The 15,459-nt window shown below is 37.1% G+C and overlaps 1 protein-coding gene across 1 annotated transcript in view; it reads left to right on the top strand.

Moving 5' to 3' along the window:
* The window catches only part of C5 (complement C5), a 163,900-nt gene that overhangs the window by 70,196 nt on the left and 78,245 nt on the right, over window positions 1–15,459 (top strand). The window contains exons 9-11 of the mRNA XM_044659769.1: window positions 12,173–12,376; window positions 14,247–14,456; window positions 14,598–14,750. Coding sequence (XP_044515704.1) covers window positions 12,173–12,376; window positions 14,247–14,456; window positions 14,598–14,750 — 567 coding nt within the window. The remainder of the gene's footprint in view (window positions 1–12,172; window positions 12,377–14,246; window positions 14,457–14,597; window positions 14,751–15,459) is intronic.

The raw sequence follows: 15,459 nt of genomic DNA on the forward strand, positions 1-15,459 counted from the left end.
TTGAACCAATAATGCAAGATGCAAAGGGACTTTATAGTCTAGCTCGAGTTAGGGTCTCCCACCTAAAGTTGGTGAGTGACCCCGAGCTGTGCCTGGGCTAGAGTTTTTATGGAGTAGTAGTCCCAATGGAACAGGGTAGAGGAATGGCCTTAGGTTAGGAAATCTTGTAGATAAGGGGAATGTCCTAAGGTAGATAAGGTGAATTTCTGAAGGGAAGAGATCCTGGGGAGAAGGGGAAGGTCTGAAAGGTAGATAAGGTCAGTCCCTGGAGACTGGAGGTCTGTAAGGTTTGGGATTCCTGTGGGTAATTCTATTTCATCATAATGTCATATAAGGGTCGGGCCCATAATGTCATACAGGGGTCAGGATTTTTAATTCTGACTCTTTCTAGGTTCCACAGTCCTTCCTTTTCCCCCTCCTAGACTGCATATGGAGCAAAAAAAAAAAAAATCTGTATAGCCAAGCCAAATAAATAACCATCACATCCAAAAAGGCTTCATTCTTTCTGCATTTTAATTTTATCACCTCTCAGTCAGGAAATGAGTAGTATGTTTCACCTCTGTTATATTGAATCTCTGGGAGTTTGAAGTTCATTCAATGATTGACAGATAAGTCAGTTGGATAGAATGTTCCCAGAGAGGCATGGGAGAGTCAGGAGGGGCATTTGAGAACCCTGAGCAGAAGTTCTGGGTCTTTTACCTGTCCTGAGGCTAGAGATCGGTGGATCCTGGTCTTGGAGTGAGAGGGTGCAGACATCTCTCTGCAAGCTCTTCCTGTACTTGATATACCATTATCAACCTGTACCTGACCATCACCTCAGTATCTAATTCCCCTAGATATTAGGAGTTTCATCATCTAGTTATCTAGGCTGCCCGGGAGGAATTCGGGAAGTGGGCAGGAGACGAAGAAGAGGATGGAAAGGGTGGATATATCTCAACTGTTAGGCGTAAGATCTACAGAAGAAGAAGCTGAAGATTTCCCAGCAGTTTACCTACTCTGGTTTAGTCCTGGCCAGGCTGAACCAGAGGGAAGCTAACATTGATTCTTCATTTGCCAACAGTGAGAGTTTCATTAGTAACAATTAAAGTAGGGTCTCCTATACCTCAGACCTTTACCCTTATCCTTCTTGTTAAATATATAAAGTTTGAAGTACCTTCCTAAATTGGTTTCCAAAGTTCATTTGGGAAGGGAGTCAACACAATCAGAATATCAATGTTATCCTAGCTGAAGAGCCCAAATTAATATATCAATTAATCCCAGGTGGGTCCTGAAGGGATAAACCTCTTTGATCTGAAGGATCCTGCCTGGGCAACTGTTATAAGGAGAAGTGTCATCTTATCCTCTCTGTACATCATTTCTACTACCTCAAATAGATACAAGTGACCTTCTTTAATATAATACCTCCATTCTTTTTAAAATGTAATATTTCCCCCCAATTACATGTAATAACATCTTTAAACATATGTTTCCCAAAATTTTGACATTTTAATTCTCTCACTCCTTCCCTTTTCTCCCTGAGATGGTAGATCTAGTTAATACATGTGTGATTATCAAAACATATTTCCATATTAGTTGTGTTGTAAAAGAAGATTCATAAAACAAAAACCAAAATACACACACACACACACACACACACGCAGAGTGAATAATAATGTGCTTCAATTTGCATTCAGACTCCATCAGTTCTTTTTCTGGAGATGGATCACATTTTCCATCACAAATTTTTCAGAATTATTTTGAATCTTTGCATTGCTGAGAATAGTCAAATCTTCCACAACTGATCATAGTAAAACACTGCTGGGCAAGGGACATAAATAGGCAGTTTTCAGATAAAGAAATCAAAAGTATCAATAAGCACATGAGAAAGTGTTCTAAATCTCTAATAATTAGAGAAATGCAAATCAAAACAATTCTGAGGTACCACCTCACACCTAGCAGATTGGCTAAAATGATAGCAGGGGAGAGTAATGAATGTTGGAGGGGATGTGGCAAAATTGGGACATTAATGCATTGCTGGTGGAGGTGTGAACTGATCCAACCATTCTGGATGGCAATTTGGAATTATGCCCAAAGAGCGATAAAAGACTGACTGCCCTTTGATCCAGCCATACCATTGCTGGGTTTGTACCCCAAAGAGATCATAGATAAACAGACTTGTACAAAAATATTTATAGCTGCTCTCTTTGTGATGGCAAAAAACTGGAAAATGAGGGTATGCCCTTCAATTGGGGAATGGCTGAACAAATTGTGGTATATGTTGTTGATGGAATATGTAATGAAATAAAAGGCAATAATGATATGTGGAGGAATAAATGGGGATGGCTAAGTTAAGGAATGAATGGGGGGTATAGGAAGGGCTAATCAAGCAGGCCAATCACAGAGGCTAGGTACTTGAGGGTATTGGGAGGAATAGACTGGGTCTTTCAGGCAGGGAGGCTACTTCTACAATATAAGATGAATTGGGTAAGCCAGAAGTGATATGGGTCTGGCTGAGGAGTTTATTCAGCCTCTTGCTGTTCTCCTAGGCTCCTAGAAGGGAGGAGTAAAGGGGCCCTTCCCTGTTGGTGAAAACTGAAACCTTTACAGGAAGGGACAGCTAGCCACTTCCTGCTCAAGATGGATGCCTAGGTTTACCCTCAATAAATAAAGAAAAGTTATTCCTTTCCTTCTTCAGCCTTTGCCCTACTAGTAGATACAATGATTCACCAGAAATTCTTTGTGTAACTACTGAAGGGGTTTATCAATGCCCAGGGTAAGGTGAAGGGAAAAGGGGATTAGGGTTTTGTAACTGCTACTAAGGGAAAAGCTGGTACTGGGGGAGGGGTCACTGAAGAGGGAATTAGGCAGAGGGAGCCAGTTCCCTCAGGCAAGGATTATGTCCCTGTCCTGATATAAAGATTCAGCAGATTGCTAGATAGGGTGATGGTTTGGGTTAAGTCCTTCCTGCCTGTCTAAAAAAGCTAATTCCCACAATTTCCACCCACCAAATCACCCTTCCTCCCAGGTCCCAAGGGGGAAATCCAGGGAATAGCAGGATATCAATGGAGAGGTCAAGGGAGAGGTCCGGGGAAATCAGGCCATGCCCAAAAGTGCCAAGAAGCAAAAGGCCCTTCAGCTGGTACTTCAGGACTATTTATAGACTCAGGGTCCAATGGTTTTCCCATGAGCATTCTAAACCTTCTAACTGCCAGGGCTGCTACAGTTGGTTTGCAAAAGCAAAAGCTTTTGCTGCAACCCTACATTACAAATACTATTGTGCTCAAAGGAATAATAAACTAGAGGAATTCCATGTGAACTGGAAAGACCTCAAGGAATTGATGCAGAGTGAAAGGAGCAGAGCCAGAAGAACGTTGTACACAGAGACTGACACACTGTGGTAAAATCCAATGTAATGGATGTCTGTACTAGCAGCAATGCAATGATCCAGGACAATTCTGACGGATTTATGGAAAAGAACGATACCCACATTCAGAAGAAGAACTACAGGAGAGGAAACACAGAAGATAAACAACTGCTTGAACACTTGGGTTGATGAGGACATGATTGGGGATGTAGACCAGAAAGGACCACACCAATGCAACTATCAATAATATGTAAATAAGTCGTAGTTCCGGGCTAAGATGGCAGCAGAGTAAAAAGTAGCTGCTTAACCTCTCCTAACCGAAACATATAGGACTCCTCAAGGGGACATAAAAAGAAATCCAGACAAACGAAGGGACCCCACAACAGGGCGCAGCATTGAAGATATGTGGGATCAGGGCATTTCCGTGCTATAAGGGGGTGAAATAGCTCTCACTAAAATGTGAGCTGAGCAACCCCCTGCCCCCACACCACCTACAGGGCCAAAAACAGTGCACAAGAGCTAGAACAAGTTTGGGGCATCCATTACATCCTTGGCAGCTACCTGGGGTCACCAGGGCCTGCTCCTGAGAGCAGCAAGATTTAAGACCCCAAGAGGCTAAAGAACACTCAGACTTTGAACACAGACTTTGAGTGCAGGCTCAGTCACAGCTTCAGACGTGGTTGCAGCTGCAGACGCGGATCTTGAGTACAGGCAGATCCTGAATGTAGGTGCGGACCTTGGGTAGGGACCCAGCGCAGAGGGGTGCATGACTGTGGAATCAACACCCTGAGACTGTTAAAGAAGCTTCAGGCAGAGGAACAAGTAAGGGGACCACCAGGAGGCTTGACCCTGAGAACAACTAGACCTGAGACCTCAGGAGTCTAAAGAGCACAGACAGACCCTGGGCATGAGGATAAAGCTGAGAGGATGCTGGGCTAACAATGGCAAGCCAGAGACAAGAACCCCAGAAGAGAAAGATCAAGAAGAAATCTTTAACAACTTTTACACAGAAAAATTCCAGACAACAGAGCAAACAGTAGAGGAGAACAAACAAGTAATCATATCCAAACCTTTCCAAAGAAATGAAAACTGGTCACAAGCTCTTGAAGAGTTCAAATCTGAGATTATGAGAAAGATGGAAGAGAACTGGCAAGAAAATAAAAGTTTAAAAGGCCAAATTTTGCAATTGCAAAGTAAGGCTCAGAAATTGAAGACCAGAAATGACCAGCTGGAAGCCTTGAAGAACCAAACAGACCAGATTGAAAAGGAAAAACCAGTCTCTAAAATTGGGCAATTCAAAAAAGATGCCCCCAAATCAAAATAATTGATAAGCAAATTGGAGACCAAAATCAAACAGCTGGAAAACAGGATAGACCAAATCAAAAAGGAAAATCAAAAGAATATAGCAGAAAATCAGTCTCTAAAGACAAGAATTGGGCAAGTAGAAGCCAATGATCTCTCAAGACAACAAGAACAAATAAAGCAAAGTCAAAAGACTGATAAAATAGAAGGAAACATGAAATCTCAATGAGAAATTGACAGATCAAGTAAACAGGTCTAGAAGAGACAATTTGAGAATCATTGGTCTTCCTGAAAAAAAGCAGAAATTAATAGAAATTTGGACTCCGTACTAAAAGAAATTATTCAGCAAAACTTCCCTGAAGTTCTACAACAAGAGGGCAATATAGACATTGAAAGGATCCATAGATCACCCTCTACACTAAACCCTGAAAAGACAACCCCCAGGAATATAATAGCCAAATTCAAGAGCTTCCAAGTAAAAGAAAAAATTCTACAAGAGAGAGATAATTCATATATCAAGGAGCACCAATCAGGATCACACAGGATCTGGCAGCCTCCACACTACAAGACCTCAAGGTTTGGAATATGATATTCAGAAAGGCAAGAGAACTGGGTCTACAACCAAGGATCACCTACCCATCAAAACTGACTATATACTTCTAGGGGAAAGTATGGGCATTCAACAAGATAGAAAGATTTCCAAGTATTTGCACAGAAAAGACCAGGACTAAATGGAAAGTTCAATATCCAACCACAAAAACCAAGAGAAACATGAAAAGGTAAATAAGAAACAGAGGGGAAAGAAAGAAGAAGGGGTAGAACTAAGAGAAGATACCAAAATGTTGGGGAATACACAACTGATAATTATAACTCTGAATGTGAATGGGATGAACTCGCCCATAAAACGGAAGCAAATAGCAGAGTAGATTAGAAAGCAAAATCCTACCATATGTTGTCTACAAGAAACACATATGAGGCGGGTAGACATACACAGATTTAAGGGAAAGGGCTGGAGCAAAGTCTTTTGGGCTTTGAATGAGAAAAAGAAGGCAGGAGTGGCGATCATGATTTCTGACAAAGCCAAAGTAAAAATATGATTAAAAAAGACAGGGAAGGTTATTACATCCTGATAAAAAGCAGTATAGACAATGAGGAAATAACAGTGCTCAATATGTATATACCAAATGGCATAGCATCTAAATTCCTAAAGGAGAAACTGGCAGAACACAAGAAGGAAATAGATAGTAAAACCATACTAGTGGGAGACCTAAAGATTCCTCTTTCAGATCTAGATAAATCAAACCAAAAAATAAATAAGAAAGAGATAAGAGAGGTGAATGAAGTCCTAGAAAAATTAGATTTAATAGATATGTGGAGAAAAATAAATAGGGACAAAAAGGAATACACCTTCTTTTCAGCTGCACATGGAACATTCACAAAGACTGACCACGTAATAGGGCATAGAAACATTGCAAACAAATGCAAAAGAGCAGAAATAATAAATGTAACCTTCTCAGATCATAATACAATAAAAATAATAATTAGTAAGGGCACCTGGACAGGCAAATCAAAAACTAATTGGAAATTAAATAATATGATTCTTCAAAACCAATTAGTCAAAGAAGGAATCATAGAAACAATCAACAATTTCATTGAAGAGAATGGCAATGATGAGACATCCTACCAAACTCTGTGGGATGCAGCTAAGGCAGTACTCAGAGGGAAATTTATATCCTTAAGTAAATATATTAGCAAATTAAGGAGGGCAGAGATTAATGAATTGAGCGTGCAACTTAAAAAACTAGAAAGCAAGCAAATTAAAAATCCCCAGATGAAAACTAAATTAGAAATACTAAAAATCAAGGGAGAAATTAATAAAATCAAAAGTAAAAGAACTATTGAATTAATAAATAAGACTAGAAGCTGGTATTTAAAAAAAACAAATAAAATAGACAAAGTACTGGTCAATCTAATAAAAAAAAGGAAAGAAGAAAACCAAATTGATAGTATCAAAGATGAAAGGGAGACCTCACCTCTAATGAAGAGGAAATTAAGGCAATCATTAAAAACTATTTTGCCCAATTACATGGAAATAATTATAGCAATCTAGGTGATATGGATGAATATTTACAAAAATATAAATTGCCTAGATTAACAACAGAAGAAATAGAGTACCTAAATAATTCCATATCAGAAAAAGAAATTGAACAAGCCATCAAAGAACTCCCTAAGAAAAAATTGCCAGGGCCTGATGGATTCACAAGTGAATTCTATCAAACATTCAAAGAACAACTAATCCCAATACTATACAAATTATTCGATATAATAAGCAAAGAAGGAGTCCTACCAAATTCCTTTTATGACACAAATATGTTACTGATTCCAAAGCCAGGGAGATCAAAAACAGAGAAAGAAAACTACAGACCAATCTCCCTAATGAACATAGATGCAAAAAATCTTAAATAGAATACTAGCAAAAAGACTCCAGCAAGTGATGAAGAGGCTTATCCACCATGATAAGATGGGATTTATACCAGGAATGCAAGGTTGGTTCAACATTAGGAAAACCATCCACATAATTGACCATATCAACAAGCTAACAACAAAAATCACATGATTATCTCAATAGATGCTGAAAAAGCCTTTGACAAAATACAGCACCCATTCCTATTGAAAACACTGGAAAGTATAGGAATAGAAGGACCTTTCCCAAAAATAATAAACAGTATATATCTAAAACCATCAATAAGCATCATGTGCAATGGGGATAAATTAGAAGCATTCCCAATAAGATCAGGAGTGAAACAAGGATGCCCATTATCACCTCTATTATTTAAAATTGTACTAGAAACACTAGCAGTAGCAATTAGAGAAGAAAAAGAAATTGAAGGCATTAAAATAGGCAATGAGGAGACTAAGCTATCACTCTTTGCAGATGATATGACGGTATACGTAAAAAAACCTAGAGAATCAACTAAAAAGCTAGTAGAAATAATCAACAACTTTAGCAAAGTTGCAGGACACAAAATTGCACATAAATCATCAGCATTTCTATATATTTCCAACACATCACAGCAGCAAGAGGTAGAAAGAGAAACACTATTTAAAATCACCCTAGACAATATTAAATACTTAGGAATCTATCTACCAAAACAAACACAGGAATTATACGAACACAACTGCAAAACACTTTCCAAACAATTAAAACTAGATCGAAACAATTGGAAAAACATTGATTGCTTGTGGGTAGGACAAGCTCACATAATAAAAATGACCATTCTACCCAAATTAATTTATTTATTTAGTGCCATACCTATCAAACTACCGAAAACTTTTTTACTGAATTAGAAAAAACTATAACAAAGTTCATTTGGAATAACAAAAGATCAAGAATATCAAGGGAAATAATGAAAAAAAATGTGAAGGAAGGTGGCCTAGCAGTACCAGATATTAAAATATACTATAAAGCAGCGGTCATCAAAATGATATGGTACTGGCTAAGAGACAGAAGGGAGGATCAGTGGAATAGGCTTGGGGTAAGTGATATCAGCAAGACAGTGTATGATAAACTCAAAGAGCCCAACTTTTGGGACAAAAATCCACTATTTGACAAAAACTGCTGGGAAATTTGGAAAACAATATGGGAGAGATTAGATTTAGATCAACATCTCACACCCTACACCAAGATAAATTCAGAATGGGTGAATGACCTGAGTATAAAGAGGGAAACTATAAATAAATTAAGTAAACACAGAATAGTATACTTGTCAGATCTCTGAGAAAGGAAAGATTTTAAAACCAAGCAAGAGTTAGAGAAAATTACAAAATGTAAAATAAATGATTTTGATTATATCAAACTAAAAAAGCTTTTGAACAAACAAAAACAATGTAGGCAAAATTAGAAGGGAAACAACAAATTGGAAAAAAATCTTTATAACAAAAAACTCTAACAGGGGTCTAATTACTCAAATATACAAGGAGTTAAATCAATTGTATAAACAATCAAGCCATTCCCCAATTGATAAATGGACAAGGGACATGAATAGGCATTTTTCAGATAAAGAAATCAAAACTATCAATAAGCACATGAGAAAGTGTTCCAAATCTCTAATAATTAGAGAAATGCAAATCAAAACAACTCTGAGGTATCACCTCACACCTAGCAGATTGGATAAAATGATAATAAGGGAGAGTAAAGAAAGTTGGAGGGGATGTGGCCAAATTGGGACATTAATGCATTGCTGGTGGAGTTGTGAACTGATCCAACCATTCTGGATGACAATTTGGAATCATGCTCAAAGGGCTATAAAAGAATGCCTGCCCTTTGATCCAGCCATACCATTGTTGGGTTTGTACCCCAAAGAGATCATAGATAAACAGACTTGTACAAAAATATTTATAGCTGCGCTTTTTGTGGTGGCAAAAACTGGAAAAAGAGGGTATGTTCTTCAATTGGGGAATGGCTGAACAAACTGTGGTATATGCTGGTGATGGAATACTATTGTGCTAAAAGGAATAATAAACTGGAGGAATTCCATGTGAACTGGAAAGACCTCTAGGAATTGATGCAGAGCAAAAGGAGCAGAGCCAGAAGAACATGTACACAGAGACCAATACACTGTGGTAAAATAGAATGTAATGGACTTCTGTACTAGCAGCAATGCAACAACCCAGGATAATTCTGAGGGACTTATGGAAAAGAATGCTATCCATATTCAGAGGAAGAACTACAGGAGTGGAAACACAGAAGAAAAGCAACTGCTTGAACACATGGGTCGAGACGGACATGATTGGGGGTATAGATTCGAAACTACTACACCAATGCAACTATCAACAATTTGGAAATAAGTCTTGATTGATGACATATGTTAAAACCAGTGGAAATGCGCACATGGCTACGGGGGGTTGGGGGGAGAGGAGGTCAGGGGAAGAAGGGGAAAGTAAGAACATGAATCATATAACCATGATAACTTTTCTAAAAAATAAAAATTATTTAAAAATATGCAAATAAGTCTTGATTGATGACACATGTTAAAACCAGTAGAAATGTGAGTTAGCTATGGGGGGTGGATTTGAGGGGATGAAGGGGAAAGTAAAAACATGAATCATGTAACCATGGAAAATTTTTCTAAAAATAAATTAATTTAAAAAATTAAAAAAAAAATAAAACACTGCTGTTACTGTGCATAATTTTCTCCTGGGTCTATTCACTTCACATTGAATCAGTTCATGTAGGTCTTTCCAGGCTTTTATGAAATCATCCTGTTCATCATTTCATGCACAATATAGCAATACATCAAAATATATCACAACTTTTTCAGCCTTTCCCCAATTGGTAGGCATCCCCTCAGTTTCCAATTCTTTGTTACCACAAAAAGAGCTGTTATAAATATTTTTGTACAAGTAGATCCTTTTCCCTTTTAAAAAATCTCTTTGGGATATTGACCTACTAGTGGCATTGCTGGATCAAAGAGTCTGCACAGTTTTATACCCCTTTGGGCATTGTTCTAAATTGCTCTCCAGAATGGTTGGTTACAACTTAACCAACAATGCATTAGTGTCCCAATTTTCCCATATTCCTTCAACATTGATCATTTCCCTTTCCTGACTCATAGCAACCAAACTGATAGATGTGAGATGGTACCTCAGATTTGGCTTAATTAGCATTTTTCTAATCTATAGTGATGTGGAATCTTTTTTCATATGACTATAGAGAGCTTTGATTTCTTCATCTGAAAACTGCTTGTTCATATCCTTTGACCATTTATCATCTGGAGAATAACTTATATTCTTATAGATTTGACTTAATTCTATATATATTTGAGAAATGAGACCTTTATCAAGAAACTTACTATGAATTGCTTGCCTTCATTGTGCTTGTACAAAACCTTTTAAATTTAATAGAATTAACATTCCTCTTTCTTTCCATCCATATGTATGTGTGTATATACATATGTATATACACACATATGTATATCTATATAACAGACTATCAATAGTCTTTACTCTCTCTCTATATATATATATGGATCTATATAGAGACATATCTATTTAAATTTATATCTATGTTATTAATTATCAACATTCCTCTATATAGCTAGATCTGTATGCAGAGAGAAATATTGAACTCTAGATAGGAATGTTGATCATTTACATGGATTAATCTTCTGCAACTTAGTTGAAATTATTTCAATTAATTAATTTTTTAAAATAATCCTAAGCTTTTGTCTTAGAATTGATACCATATATTCGTTCCAAGGCAGAGCAGTAAGGGCTAGGCAATGGGGGTTAAGTGGCTTGCCCAGGGTCACACAACTAGGAAGTGTCTGAGGCCAGATTTGAAACTAGGACCTCCTGTCTCTAGGCCTGGCTCTCAATCCACTGAGCCATCCAGCTACCCCCTATTTCAATTAATTTTTGGTTGACTCTCTAAGTTTCTCTAAGTACATCATCATACTATCTACAAAAAGTCATACTTTCATAACCTTATACCTCCAAATTTCTTTTTCTTGTTTTATTCCTATGATTAGCATTTCTAATGCCACATTAAATAGTGGTGGTGATAATGGTCATTCTTGCTTTACTCCTAATCTAATTGGAAAGGTCTTTCCCCCTTTTCCCACTACATATAATGTTTGCTCTGGAATTTAGAGAAATATTATTTACTACGTTGAGGAAAGATCCATTTATTTCCATGATTTCTAAAATTTTATTTTCTAGCTTTAATAGAAACAAGTATTGGGTTTGTCCAATGCCTTTTTAGTATCAAGAAAATATTTGGTTTTTATTATTTACATTATTAACATGGTTTATTATACTTCTAGTCTTCCTTATGTTGAATTTCTGTCATAAAACCAACCTAGTAGGAGTGTATAATCTTTCTAATCTGTTATTTTAGCCTACTTGTGAATTTTATTTAAAATGTTATTAGTAAATTTATTGCTTCTTGTGGCTACATTTAATTATTTCTTAATATTTTATTTAAAAATTTTATACCAATAGTCATTTTCTCCCCTAATTTGTCTCTGCCTAGTTTAGTGATTAGACCATATTTATATCAAAGAAATGGATTGGAAAGGTGCTTGCTTTTCTTGTTAGTGCAAACAGTTTATATATCCATAGCACTTAGCTCAGCATTACTCATATAGCAGGCAGTTAGCTAATGGTTATTGACTTACTGCATTAGAATTAATTGTTCTTTGATTATGTGGTAGAATTCACTTGTTAAGCCACTTGGTCCTATAGCATTTTTTCCCTTTGGGAGTTTATTTATGGTTTGTTCAAGGTTTTTTGTTTCTTGTTGTTGTTGTTGTTTGTGGGCTATTTCTCTGGTCTATTTTTTTCTTTTGTTTAAGTAGTTAAGATATTTAAGTATGCATTTATTTCTTCTAAATTAGCAGTTTTGTTCCTCTTCAATTATTGCAAGTTCTTCTTTTTCATTTTTGATATGAAAAATTTGGTTTCCTAACCTCATATTTTTACAACTTTTTTCTATCATCCTCATCTCCTACTCTTCCCTTTCATTAGGTTAGAACTGAAGACCTTAATCTTCCAGAAGAAAACCAGGCTGTCAAAGAATATAGAGCAGTAGCATATTCATCCCGCAGCAAAAGTTACCTTTACATTGACTGGACAGAGAACCTCAAACCTTTACGTGTGGGAGATTACTTAAGCATTACTGTTAAACCGAGAAGTCCATATATTGACAAGATAGCCTTCTATAATTACTTGGTAAGTAGAGTAAATGTGTATTTATATCTATGATACATTTTGCTGTTTTTAGGGAATCATTTTAAAAATGGTCTATTACAGTTAACAGCTTGACTAACTTTTTATCCTGCTTTGTCTGACTTGGACCCAAGACCTCTCTCTGTGTGTGAGAGGTTACATGATGTTTTAGGCAATTTATCAGTTATAATTATTGGCCACTTACTTATGCCCAAACATTTCTCAATCTCAAGAATTTCACTATTTCAATGATAAGAGTAGCACCAAAGAAATCAACTTATACTTTCACTACAGTAGTTATAATGGTGATTAATGAAATATGAATCAATGAATATTTATTGAATATCTAACAAGAATTATACATTATATAGTTGTTCTGTTGTTTTCAGTCTTGTCTGACTCTTCATGACCCCATTTGGTGTTGTCTTGACAAAGACACTGGAGTGCTTTGCCATTTCCTTCTCTAGCTCGTTTTACTGATGAGGAAGCTGATGCAAATAGGGTTAAGTGACTTGCCCAGGATCACACAGACTATAAGTGTGTGAGGGCAGATTTGAATTTAGGAAGGTGTGTCTTCTTGACTCTTGGCCTGGTACTTTATCCATTGCACTATCTCATTGTCCCCTTACATTATGTATGCAGAGCACTTTAAATTTTACAAGGCAATTTCAGATTTTTCTATCTCATTTAAGTTTCAGCAACAAGCCTTTGGGAATAGTCATAGCAAATATTATATTCCTGTAAGAGAAAAGGAAACTAGAATATGGCTGTGAGCTAACACATTCCCATTCCCAGGGCAATTGCTATCTCCCCATAGAATGAAAGACTTTGCCCTGGGGAAAGAGATTTCCAGCATCAGGGTATTGGCTGAGAGATTTTATCAGGCAAAGAGGTTTCCCTGCCTCTAGAAAGGATGTTACATAGCTAGTTAGTTACCAGTTTGTACCTTTTAGAGGCACAGACCTTGAAGCACTGTATAAATGTGAAGAACTAGTGAAATTTTCTCATTTTATGTACTTGGGATCCCAAAGCCCAGGGAAATCCAGTTCTGCACCCAAAGGAACATAGTAATTTAATATCAGAGCTAGGATCAGAACCAAGGTCTCCCAAATGCAGGTTCAGAGTTCATGCTACCTATTATTTGCAGAGAGTGAACTTGGTTAAGTGGATAATCAATTCCATTTCTGCCCTCAAGGAGTTGACATTTAATGAATTAACATATACTTGAGCAGAAATGTTATAAGAGAGGGAACTATGGAGAAATTAAATTCAGACAATGTGCTCTAAGGGCATTTGAGGAGGGAGAGAATGCTTTCTTTTATATATGTCATCAGGGAAGGCAATGTGGAAGAGGTGGCTACTGGGCTGAGGCCTGAAGGAAAAGGATTCTGAAAGGAGAATACAAGGAGGAAGTCCCTGACCTAGAGAGAATGAAGGAGGGCAGTCTAGATGAATATGCAGGGACCGAGGGCAAAATATGGAATTCAAGGAATAGTTAGGAGAATGTGGACTACTTCAGACAGATATTTAAAGCACAAAGTGAGAGAACCTCAGTCCTGTGCATTTATTTAGTTGAACTGTTTTTTGGTCATCTCTGCTTTAAAAATAATTGAACAAGCCTAGAGACAGGAGGTCCTAGGTTCAAACCTGGCCTCAGCCACTTCCCAGCTGTGTGACCCTGGGCAAGTCACTTGACCCCCATTGCCCACCCTTACCAATCTTCCACCTATGAGACAATACACCGAAGTACAAGGGTTTAAAAACAAACAAACAAAAAAAAAATAATTGAACAAAGACTGTTTCTGAACATTTGAACAATTTCCTGCAAATGGCTTATTCCCAAAGCTCCACCTTTATTTTGTTTCTCTCTTAGGTTTTATCCAAGGGCAAAATAGTTAACTTTGGGACCAGAAAGAAGCTTGAACATTTGTCTTATCAAAGTCTAAACATTCCAGTAACTCAGGATATGATTCCTTCCGCCCGACTTCTAGTCTATTACCTTGTAACAGGAGAAAACCAGGCAGAATTAGTAGCTGACTCAGTCTGGTTAGATGTGGAAGAAAAATGTGGCAATAACCTCCAGGTAAGGAATCTCTCTACGTCTGTTTTCTTCAGGTAAGTCAGCTCTACATCTCAGTGGCCAGCCTGTGTGTATGGATATGGTTCTTACCAATAGATGTGGCCTCTTATGGATAATCTTTTCTTGTTTCAAATTACCTTTCAGGTTCAGCTGTCAAATGAAAATGCATACACTCCTGGACAGATCATCTCTCTGAATTTGGTAACCCAATACAATTCCTGGGTTGCTTTGTCTGCTATGGATATTGCTATCTATGGAATCAAAGGAAAACCCAAGAAAGTCATGGATATGAAAAGAGTAAAGTATCATACCGGATCATTCATGGGGTTGTAGAGGAGCTTAAAACTGTATTTCAGAAATAAAATAAAATAATAATTCTTCATAATAACTAATATTAGAGTTTATATAGTACTTTAAGGTTTGTGAAGCACTTTACAAATATTCTCATACTATCTCATTTTATCCTCACAATAACCCTGGGAGGTGGGTGCTATTATTATCCTCATTTTATAGAAGAAGAGACTGAGGCTGAGAGAAGTTACATGACTTGTCCAGAGGTTCACAGATAGTAAGTAACTGAGGCCAGATTTAAACTTAGGTCTTCCTGACTTGACTTCCTGACTCTTCTAGTACTTGAACCACTGTGCCACTCCTTTTGGACTCTTTAAGATAAGATCATATAGTTGGAAGGAACCTGAGTCATCTGCTACATTCAGGAATCTGCCCCACAAACTTTCTCAGGAATTAAGGAAAGGGTGGAGAATGAGGAATGGAAGGGGATATTCTTTTTTTAAAAAATAAATCAATCGATATTTATTAAGCACCTACTATGTGCCAACTACTGTGTTAAATCAGGTTCGATGTTTAGTACCTGTGTGATTTAGGGCCAGTCATCCTTAGCTATAAAATGAAAAGAATAGGCCACATCAGGAGATTCTTTATCTCAGTTGAAGTCCAATAGATTCTAATCCATCTGAGAGGTTATTCTTTAATGAAAAGTACTGTA

This window comes from Gracilinanus agilis, chromosome 2 (genome assembly GCF_016433145.1).
Source record: "Gracilinanus agilis isolate LMUSP501 chromosome 2, AgileGrace, whole genome shotgun sequence".
In the NCBI taxonomy this organism is placed as follows: domain Eukaryota; kingdom Metazoa; phylum Chordata; class Mammalia; order Didelphimorphia; family Didelphidae; genus Gracilinanus; species Gracilinanus agilis.